This window comes from Neltuma alba, unplaced genomic scaffold, assembly GCF_004799145.2.
Source record: "Neltuma alba isolate B1F8T4 unplaced genomic scaffold, ASM479914v2 tig00012083_pilon, whole genome shotgun sequence".
Taxonomy (NCBI): domain Eukaryota; kingdom Viridiplantae; phylum Streptophyta; class Magnoliopsida; order Fabales; family Fabaceae; genus Neltuma; species Neltuma alba.
This window is the reverse complement of record NW_021636642.1, coordinates 196,746-208,378: the sequence shown is the minus strand read 5'-3', so window position 1 is coordinate 208,378 and position 11,633 is coordinate 196,746. Positions and strand designations below refer to the sequence as shown.

Here is an 11,633-nt window from a genome sequence, read left to right as displayed (position 1 = left end):
CTAGTGCTTATTTTGATCCTATATATATTTCACAACTTTCTCTCATCGCAAGGGTTCCTTCTCTCTCTCTGTGCCAGCTTGCTTAAGCTGTCTTAATTTGTATCGTCTTGCTGATGAAGCTGTAACTTTATAAGACATTTTTGCAATTATTTTGTTAAATTTCCTTGTTGTATTCTTAAAAGGAAGTGGTCAAAATAGATCGATCCTTTGAATCAATGTTACTCCATTCGTATAATTCTTTTGATAAATATAGTGGCTAATTATTTTTTAAAAAAAACTTTAATTTCTTTTAAATTGGCTTTGCATTCTAATCATTCGTTATATAATACTACATACTTTAATTTGCTGCGACAAGTTCGGTGAGGGTCATTTTTGCAATTATTTTGTTAAATTTCCTTGTTATATTCTTAAAAGGAAGTGGTCAACATAGATCGATCCTTTGAATTAATGATGATCCGTATAATTCTTTTGTTAAATATAGTGGCTAATTATTATTATTTTTAAATAAAAAAAAGGAATAGCGCCTTTCACGTTAAGCAAATTAGTTGCGGAAAAATCATGCTACCAATCCTCCGATCCCACAGATTTTTCATACTCAGCCTAAAATTTGTCAGCCCCTTTTTGACCATAAGACAGAATCAAACTTCAATGATTGAATTGCTTTCATGTTTATTCAAACAATTAATACCAAACTTTCAAGCGCATTCTTAGTTCAAGGCAAATAACATAGAATCTGCGCTAATGGTTTGAGCCAAGCTTCCTAATTTGGTGCTCATCATGATGTTCAAGATGAGCGTCATATCATATGCCTGTTCTTGATGAGATGAGATCCAAACCATTCAATCATAATTTGGACAACATACATTCAACATATTCTTTGATTCTTGATTTTCAAGTGATGGTTTTTAAAAAAAAATAGAATGACAATTAAAAAATATTTTTAATTTATATGTTGAATCTATTAAGATAAAAGCAGTAAAAATATAAGGAGAAAATTCAATTAAACTTAAACCAGCATATTTTAATTTGAATGGTTCAAATAACACAAAATTTGATTTAACAGTGTAAGCTTAGCGTCAAACTTTGGTGCTCATCTTCCCATTCTGGTTCTTAAAATGATAATTGGGAGTCGGGGCAGCTTAAATTGAAACCTCAAAGTAATAATTTTTTAACAAATAATAATTAAAAGTTTATTTTTTTATATTTAGCCTTCATCAAAATAAAAATACTAATTAATAAAGTTTTGATAAACGATGGATATTGATGCTTTTCTTTTAAGATGACCACGAAAATCTGTTTGCATTTCCATGAGCCAAACAAGAACGTCAAGATGTCAAATCTTACAGATGGAAGAGTGGTGAGCGAAAAGAACGCGAATGATATATTCAAGCTTCTTAGACGCTACTAAAAGCATTTTTCAGGTAAGTAATTAACCAAAGGTTGGGGTGTTATTTTCAACGAGTTAGTACTTTATTAGTTAATTAATATTATTAGGTCAGGACGCACAATGTATAGTGATGGGGACCAAACTTGTTCTCCACTATGGAACCAGGGAATTTAAATCATAGACGCAAGCAAAGTAATGTAACTCTAGGGGTTGGCAAAAAAACACAGGAAAAAAAAAAAAGATGATGGGAATAGAAAAAGATAATAGAATTGCTTTTTGTTTTGCCCCTTTACCAAAAGTCAAAAGTTAAAATAGACCCTTTTTCTGTGTAATAAAATGACAAAAAGAAATAAATTATTAGATAATTTTATCTTCCAAAAAAGTAAAGTTTAATACTTTTAAATAAATTATATATTCTGATTTTCATAAATGAAATGGAAACATAAATAGTAAAAGTATAAATGACGAATTTTTTTAATACAAACTATTGTTTAAAGTGATATTATATACATAACTATATTTTATGTGTGATGAAAAGAATGGCGTTTTTAATATTTTCTGGTTAAATTCTTTTTTAATATTTAAAAATAAAGAATTGTCTTGATGATTAAGATGCAACTCATATCTGAGAAAATTATGGGTTCAAATCTTAATGCAGCGTAAGGATTTTGTTGATTGGCAACTTATAAATATTTTTGTAATTTATAAATATTAATCAATATTCTGATTCGACCAAAGATATACTTATTGTTGCGTATTTGTCAATCCCTCAATTATTCCGTCATCAATGTGCAGCATAATATTATTTTGTTAAAAAAACTAGGCATCAAACCACCAAATTAGTATCTAGAAGCCATATTTGACCTCAAATAATTTGGATAGGGAAGGACCATAGGGATAATAAGCGTTTACACGTTTGCTTACTTAGAACTCAAATCCATGACTCATTATTAAATTAGCATAGCTCCAATACTAAGTAAGTTATGTACTCATTTTTTGTGCAACATAATGTTTAGATCAGAGATCTTGCAAATTACTAGGAATCTAAATTTTTTTTTTCAGTAAACATAAGATATATTATAGTAGTAGACCCTACTTTAGGGAAAGTAGGAGGATATATTACAAAGAAAACATTGCTTTCAAGTGAGAATAAAGTGGTACCAAAGCAGTGTCTATTTTATAATATATATTTGCAAAGAAGATGAATAAATAAATAAAAAAATCGATCGTTGAGAAACACATCAGATCCAAGCTTGCGGTACATGTAACTTGCAATAATGGTAAAATCTGAATGTCTTGAAATTATATATAAAGCTGCTATACATGCTTTGTTGTCTCCAAGTACTGCTAATAAGAAGAGCAAGCAAGATGAGAGATTACTTGGGAAATCAAGCTTTGCTAATAGCTTTTCTGGGCTTCATGATTTTTTGCAAGAGCCAAGGCAACGTTCATCACTATGATTTCGTAGTAAGTCTTGAAATAAAATCCCACCAACTATGAAAATTCGTCACATCTTTACCAGTTCTTTTTCTTGACGATGTGACATTTTATACTTATTAATATTTATACGTTTCATAACCTAAATCAATTTATTCACCACATATAGTTTATATTGTTTTGAAATTTTCAACTATATATCAAACTTGTTCTTGTGTGAAATGTGAATATTTACGCACAGGTGGAAGAAAAGAACTTCACGAAGTTGTGCAGCACAAAAAGCATATTAACAGTGAACGGGAGCTTTCCAGGGCCAACCATTCGTGTTCAGAAAGGCGATACAGCTTTTGTTACTGTCCACAATAATGGAACCTACGGGGTCACTATTCATTGGTCAGTAATTAGTTAGTTTGCCCATGAATGAATGATTATGAGCGTAACTCTCTTCAAAGTTACGATATATATGTAGCTGTTAGATACTGATATGGCTTTGAGAGGAAATTAACGAAACAGGCATGGCGTAAAGGAACCAAGGGACCCATGGTCAGATGGACCAGAGAACATAACACAGTGCCCTATCCCGCCGGGAACAAGTTTCACTCAGAAGCTGACATTTACGTCTGAAGAAGGAACTCTCTGGTGGCATGCTCATAGCAGTTGGAGTCGAGCCACTGTCCATGGCGCTATCCTCATCTTCCCTGCAAAAAACACCTCTTATCCTTTTCCTCAACCTCATGGACAAGAAACAGTCATCATTGGTCAGTACATATCTTTCGACATTGATGATACACATTTTTGTTGAAAACTAGCTAGTTATTATCTAGCCGAGTACATGATGATAAATTAAGGTGATGGCTGTGCAGGGGAATGGTACAAGGGGGATGTTCAGCAAATAATAAATTCTGCACTGGTAAGTGGTGGCGAGCCCAACCAATCTGATGCTTACACCATCAACGGTGAACCTGGAGATTTCTATAATTGTTCAAGAGGTACGTACCAAGTTGTATTCTCATTCATGATAAACTTTGGAATTAGATAGTGTTAAAATTGTCAACTTCTTTATGACCACCAATGAGGGAGTTTTATCCAGCCGTACTTGCTTGAATTTTCTTTCCGGGAAAATCTTAGACAAGTTTAACCATCCTTTTGACAGCTGAATTATTATACCTCTCGATTAAGTAATTTTCAAACGAGCATGTCCTTTAATTTGGTTAGATATGCAGTAACATAAATTCCAAGTTAAAGTAAAGGATTTGTTTAGCTGGAAAGCAACTAATGGAACTGATAAATTTCAATTTATTGATTTGAATCATATATATTATGCAGAAACAACGTACCGTTCATTGGTTGATTACGGAAAGACCTATCTCTTTCGCGTAATAAACTCTGCTATGAACGAAGAACACTTTTTTGGGATTGCTCATCACAACCTCACACTTGTGGGGATCGATGCGTCCTACACAAAACCCTTAAAGACCAACTTCATCATGATCGGCCCAGGACAAACCATGGATGTGCTTGTCACAGCAGATCAGAACCCTGATCAGTATTACATTGCCGCTTCTCCCTTTTATGATGGAAATGCAGTCTATGATAATTCCACGACAACGGCAATTCTTCAGTACAGAAATTGCACTAATAATAATGATAATTATTCCAATTCAAATAATTTATCATCTTCATCTTCTAGAGCTATTCCCTTCCCTGTGCTTCCTGCTTTGAATGACTCAGGGGCAGCGTTTAACTTCAGCAAGAGATTGAGGAGTTTGGCGAGTAAAGATCATCCAGTGGATGTTCCCAAAAATGTCAACAGAAGAATTTATATGACAGTGTCTGTAAATGTGTTGCCTTGCCCTAATTCAAATTGTTCGGGTCCTAATGGAAATAGATTGTCTTCAAGCTTAAACAACATAAGCTTTCGGGTTCCCAACATCGATATTCTACGAGCATACTATTGGTATGTCTATATATAATGTCCATTCATATACTGCTGTTTTATATTTCTGGGGTTTTTCACAATATATTAGACAAAGCAGGCTATTTTCTTGTTTTCTTTTCCCTAAAATTATTTATATATAAAACAATGCAGGAACATTTCTGGGGTATTCACAGAGGACTTCCCAGATGAACCGCCGCTGTATTTCAACTTCACAGGTGACGTGGCAAACAGCACACTAATCCCAAGTACAGGAACGAGGGTAATAATGTTGGATTATAATGATGAAGTGGAAATAGTGTGGCAAGGAACGAGTCTTCTCAGTGCAGAGAATCACCCTCTTCATCTTCATGGCTTCAGCTTCTATGTGGTTGGACTTGGCCTTGGAAATTTCAACAATGTCACAGACCCTCTCTCCTATAACTTAATCGATCCTCCATTAGTTAACACCTTTGGTCTTCCCAAAAATGGATGGGTTGCAATGAGATTTGTCGCTGATAATCCTGGCAAGTTCTCTCAACCACTATCTCTATAATTCAAACTAGCTAGGTTAGGTTTATTCAACGACTGAATATTTTACGTAATTAGATAGACTATTTAACTGTCATAGAAAGTTTCTTTCTAGGTCAAATCTTAAGTGGTTCCCATGTCGGTTTTTTATCCATAAAGTCTTTGTATAGCTTTTTGAAATAATAAACGCTTTTCCGCGTGAAGTAATATGTTTTAAAAACACAAGGTATTTTAGTATTTTCAAAAGATGTAATTAATAACCTTCTTTTTATTAAAAAAAAAAAGCCCTCGATGTGAAGTATGAAAATGAAGAGCCATTCATCTCTTTTTTTTTTTCAATGGAAGACGCCATATCAAAGGAGAGTAAAGATATATAGATGATTACGTATTGAATTACATTAACTGATTTACCGGGGACATAAATCAATAAACAAAAGTACTTCATAATTTTAAACTAAAAGAGTAATACACACACATACATATTCTCACAAATGATTTGGTACGCTTGTGCAGGGGTATGGTATATGCATTGTCATCTTGATAGACACACAAGCTGGGGAATGGATACTGTTGTTATTGTGAGAGACGGAGGTACCCCACAAACGAGCATCCTTCCGCCCCCCAAATATCTGCCTCCTTGTTCTTGAAGCATCTCATCGCATGAAGCAACTTTTTAACAATACACACACACACACACACACACACACACACACACACACACACACACACACACACATTTATGTGAGAGAGAGAGAGAGAGAGAGAGTTTGCTAATAAGCTCGTGGGATTTAAACCAATTTCGGTTGACAAGGAATTGATTCTTACACACACAAACACGCACAATAGTATTTTTTGAATAAACATTATAATTATCTGCACAGATTAAATAATTATGAGTTTCATTCATTGAGACTAAAAAGAAGCTAAGGGGATGGAGTTCCTTGACAAATTTTTACTGCGTTTCAGTTGTTTGGGCATAGTGTAACCCTCTTGAAATTAATGTTTCATGTTAATAATTTGGTGCTATTATAAATGCATTGCGATAATATTATTATTTGGAACTCATACTAGTAATTGGTGAGTTTTAAATTTCCTCATGATCATGTATATATTTTATTATGATGAGAGATATTTGGTTTGCATTGGAGTGCAGATTTAATTTATTGCTTTGTAACGCAATATTTGAATTCTTTTCTTAGTTTTTTCCAAATCAATAGATTTAAATAACTATATTACAAATATGTCTTCTGTATAATTACATCACAACTGTAATTGTTATATTTAAAAAGTGCACTCAATTAGTGATCAGATCTGTGTCAACTCGGCGACGCTGTAACTAAATTTCTTTCAGACATCATCCAAGTGCTTAAGTTGGCTTTGGATTTCAACTTTTCCTTACAGAACAAAAGATAGCTTAAACCACGCATATTTATATATGTATAAATTAAGTTGCGCACTAACTATTAACTAAGTAGCTGGTAGGGTCCATTTAATTTGTCTACAAAGTTAAAAGTCATATCTTACATATTAAGGATATCATGTTTTTTTAGTGGCCTGGCAAACCTAAGGACAACATTTATTCTTTACTTTATTGGCAATTTCTTTTTAAACATTCATTTCTATTATCCCAGTCATGCTTCTCAAAATTAGTGTTAACTGCTTATAGGCGAAGCAAAACTTTGAGTGCTAGTTCACACGGGCATCCATTTTTGGGCAATCTAATTAACTTAATTAATAAAATAATTTAATGAGTGGGAGTTACTATGCTTGAATGAAGTTCACCTCATGACTGTCTTCAGTAAGATTCTCAAAATATCAACAGTACAAATGTTTTGCTTAAAATATCTGATTGATGACTTGTTTATGTTGTGCTACTTTTTAACTCGTTTGGTTTAAAAAGCAGTAACACACGGAAAATGATCTTATCCCTGTTTCATATACTGTGGATAGAATTATACATAGGTCCCGTACTTCATATGCACCAAAGCCCAACTTACGCCCTCGTAAATCAGAGAAAATGTGCTTTTCCAAGAAAATGATCTTCTTGATTATTTTCCGGTTATTCATGCCATCGCTTGCCGTTCACCCCCATGCTTACACAGGAACGTTATAAAACTTTGTTCCAAGTCCCCTAACATTGCGTCTATCTATTGCCTGCCTCTTTTCTTTTTTATTGGTGATCTTTTTTATAATACCTTGCAAGTGGAAGAGACTTCATCATATACAAGAATCTGCAGCACAAGGGTGAAAAGTGTCCACGCCAAGGTTTATAACAAGGGAAGATACAACATCATTCTACACCGGTATATTTATTTCCCAACCTCAATCTCATCGCCTTTTGTGTGTGCGCGCGTGTGTGTGAATCTAATGTGAGGCTATATAGGTGCCTAGCATACAACGACGTTATCTGCAACATTCAGGAACGTTCAAGGTGAAAGTGGACCAAGGGAAGACTTGCCTTCGTCGTATGATTAAGGCTGCGATGAACCTGATTCCCTCTTTGTCTGTTTCGAGTCACAGGCTAACGTAAGCTTGTGGGGTCCGATGGCAGATTCACGTAGCCATTGACACGAGATTACATCGTCATAGGTCCAGAACAGCCAATGGATGTCCTGTTTGATGCCAGACAGAAGCCAAATTACTACTGTTTGACTTGTTTAATTAGAAGGCGATTTCCCATATTTCCGCCGTCGGTGTTCAACTTCACAGCAGAGATACCGAACTAAGGGACAGAGGTGAAGGTTTTGAGTCATGGTGCAAAAATACTAGTATTTCAAGGAACAAACATGGTTGCAGGAATAGACCATCCGATGCATCCACATGGATTCAGTCAGATGAAAAAAATACTAATTAAGGACCCAACCTGACTCTGAGTAGTATCATAAAACCAAGGGAATATTAATTTGTAGATATGTATAAATATCAGTTTTCAAGCTTATGGGTCACTACCTCTATACTTCTTAAGTTTATAGTCCAATCGTTATAGTTCTCAAATGGTTCTAGTACAAATTCACTGCCGCCATTTTCCGTTCGTATAACATGACTGAAAAAGAAGAAAAACAACCACATCATCATAATAAATTTAGAGGTTAATCTAAATTTAACCATTAGTGAACCTAAAACTAGAGTAGCTTACCCAGTATGAAGTTTAAGTTTCCCTATCAACAAAACTCAAACTGAAACCTCATTAAGGAATAAGGAGTTTCTTTCACGCAAGCCATCCGTTGACGGGTTTGGAAACAATTTAATATCCGTTAGATGTGACAAATTTAGATGACTTCATTGAAGTTAAAATTAGTACTTAAATGGGAATGTGATGATTTCGACGACATATCTACCTATCTAGATCTAGCAGGATCCGAAGAGATGCTTCCGATAAATCAGAAACAGAGGCAGAAGTCTCTCTCTCAGACACAAACACATGAAAATGTGGTTTTCCAAACCAGTGATCATCATCTCCGTTCTTTGTTTCTTCAGATTAGTTTGTGTTCATTCTCAAAAATTGAAACATTACACTTTCATTGTAAGTCTCCCAGCATAAACAAACAGGGCAAGCCGTCAGCCATCTTTTGATTTCATAAATATCTGATGTATATGTTGCAGGTGAAAGAAGCTAAATATACAAGACTTTGCGGCACAAAAAGCATATTGACAGTGAATGGAGAATTTCCAGGGCCTATAATTACTGCTTCCAAGGGTGATACAGTTTACGTCGATGTGTATAACAGAGGCAGGCACAACATCACTTTACACTGGTACTTTTGAGGTTCCAGAGATTAACTTCATAGTCACTTTTGAGGTTCCAGAGATTAACTTTAATCAATTTTATGGCAGGCACGGGGTGAAGCAGCCAAGGAATCCATGGTCAGATGGTCCTGAATACATCACACAATGTCCTATACAACCAGAGGGGAGGTTCAGGCAAAAGGTGGTTTTCTCTACAGAGGAAGGAACCTTATGGTGGCATGCTCACAGTGGTTGGTCCAGAGCCACTGTCCATGGAGCTATCATAGTCTATCCCAACAAGAACTGTGCCTACCCTTTTCCCAGACCTGACGCAGACATACCCATCATATTTGGTAGATATCAAAGTCTGCAATAATTGATTAACATAGTTATCATATAATGACGAAGTTTCGGAAAGATGGTTCTCTTGTTTTGTAGGAGAATGGTGGAAGGAGGATGTGATGAAGGTGTATACTGAGTTCCTGGACTCTGGAGGAACTCCAAGTAATTCTGATGCAATCACTATAAACGGCCAGCCAGGTGATCTTTATCCTTGCTCAAACTCAGGTAGGTAAACAACCTACTACAAGCTAGCGTGAGTGAGCTTATAGTACGTACGTCTGGTGTGATTTTTGGTTATTCCTAATAACATCTCTGAGTTTTCTGCAACATTCAGAAACATTCAAGTTCGTTGTACAAGAAGGGAAGACTTACCTTCTTCGTATGGTTAATGCTGCAATGAACTTGATTCTGTTTGTGTCTGTTTCAAATCACAAGCTCACGCTCGTGGGAGCAGATGGAAGCTACACGAAGCCATTGACTAGAGATTGCATCGCAATAGCTCCAGGCCAAACGATGGATGCTTTGTTATATGCCAACCAGGAGCCAAATCAGTATTATTTAGCAGCAAAGGCATATTCAAATGGGATTGGAGTTGCATTCGATAACACCACAACCACAGCTATTGTTCAGTACAAAGAGAAATATAACGCATCTTCATCTCTCTCATTACCCCATATCCCCTCCTATAATGACACGCAGGCAGCTTTTAACTTCTATAGTAACATTAGAGGGTTGCCTCAGAAATTTCCCCTCAAAGTTCCACTGAAAATTTCTACTCGCATGATGATCACTCTCTCCATAAACACATTTCCATGTCTGTCCGGCCAGTCCTGCGAGGGACCCAATGGAACCCGTTTGGCTTCAAGCATGAACAACATAAGTTTTGAAAACCCAAACATCGCTATACTGGAAGCTTACTACTACCACATCAATGGAGTGTTTGGCAGGCGATTTCCCATGTTTCCGCCATTGATTTTTAACTTCACTGCTGATTATTTGCCTTTAGTTCTGCAGACACCTAAGCGGGGGACAGAGGTTAAGATTCTCGAGTATGGTGAAATAGTAGAACTTGTTTTCCAAGGGACAAACTTAGTTGCAGGATTTGACCATCCAATGCATCTTCATGGATTCAATTTCTATGTTATTGGATATGGATTTGGGAATTTCAACAAACGATTGGACTACAGAAATTTCAATCTCGTTGATCCTCCCCTCATGAACACAGTTATTGTGCCCAAAAATGGCTGGGCTGCCATCAGGTTCAGGGCTACCAACCCAGGTACGTACTACAACATAAATTAACCTATCAAACACCTATACTAATTAACCTTTAAAAAGTCTAGATTAGTGGTTCTTTCTAATTTCTAGTTTAAAAAACCTCTAACTTCGGGTGATATAGGACTGTGGTTGCTGCATTGCCATCTAGAGCGGCATATTTCTTGGGGAATGGAGACTGTCTTCATCGTGAAGAATGGGTTAAGGTTCAATGAAACATTGCCGCCTCCGCCACCTGACATGCCACCATGTTGATGAAGCTTCTTTCAGCTCACACACGTACTCTTCAAAACTTTTGAGTATTGCACTGCTGAATAATTTTGATGATATTTAGGTGCATGAATTAATAATCAGCACAACATCGTACTATTCATGTAATTTAATTTGATATCTATATGTAATGACAATTGGGTACTATCTTATCCTCTAGACCACCCAAATGGATACAAACAGTTGACGGGAAAATGTGGGATCTGTTATGTTAAGGACATGCGGGATCCTGAAAACGGGTCATTTCTTTACTTGATGTCAATATTGTTGATATTGGAATTTGGGTCCATGTAACCACGTAATCTCTAAATTTGGAAATGGGTCCCATATGTCATATAGGTGCCATACACATATAATAGTTAAATTGTTCCATGTGACGACTTAACTAATTAAATATAAACTATTTAAGGGAGATAATGACAGCAGTTTTCCAAATTTCAAATCATGTATGCATATGCAGAAAAAGCATTGACACGCATGGAGAACAATAATGCAAATTCATAAACTTATTCAGGAAAACGACAACTCATCATCTTCTTGCCTAATAAGTTCATAAAACCAATTAACTACCTAATCTTAATTAACTACCTAATCTTTGTCCACCTTCAGAAGACGACGAGTTAAATAGAGGAAGATTGAACGAAAGAGGAGAACAGACGAATTAGCAAGTTTTGAACAGACTCATTTAACGTCTTTTGTTTGTCTTTCATTTTAAATATTTTCTTTCTATTTCTATTTCTTTCTCATCTT

General features: G+C 35.6%; 1 protein-coding gene across 1 annotated transcript; it reads left to right on the top strand.

Annotated features, from left to right (window-relative positions):
• Window positions 1-2,727: 2,727 nt before the first annotated feature.
• Window positions 2,728-10,868, top strand: LOC114722151 (laccase-5-like). Its single transcript, XM_028908108.1, has 12 exons — window positions 2,728-2,854; window positions 3,066-3,217; window positions 3,338-3,582; window positions 3,688-3,813; window positions 4,151-4,781; window positions 4,914-5,266; window positions 5,784-5,914; window positions 8,874-9,025; window positions 9,105-9,349; window positions 9,435-9,563; window positions 9,673-10,617; window positions 10,738-10,868. The coding sequence occupies exons 1-12, from the start codon at window positions 2,756-2,758 to the stop codon at window positions 10,866-10,868; spliced, it is 3,339 nt and encodes a 1,112-aa protein (XP_028763941.1). The 5' UTR covers window positions 2,728-2,755.
• Window positions 10,869-11,633: the final 765 nt, after the last annotated feature.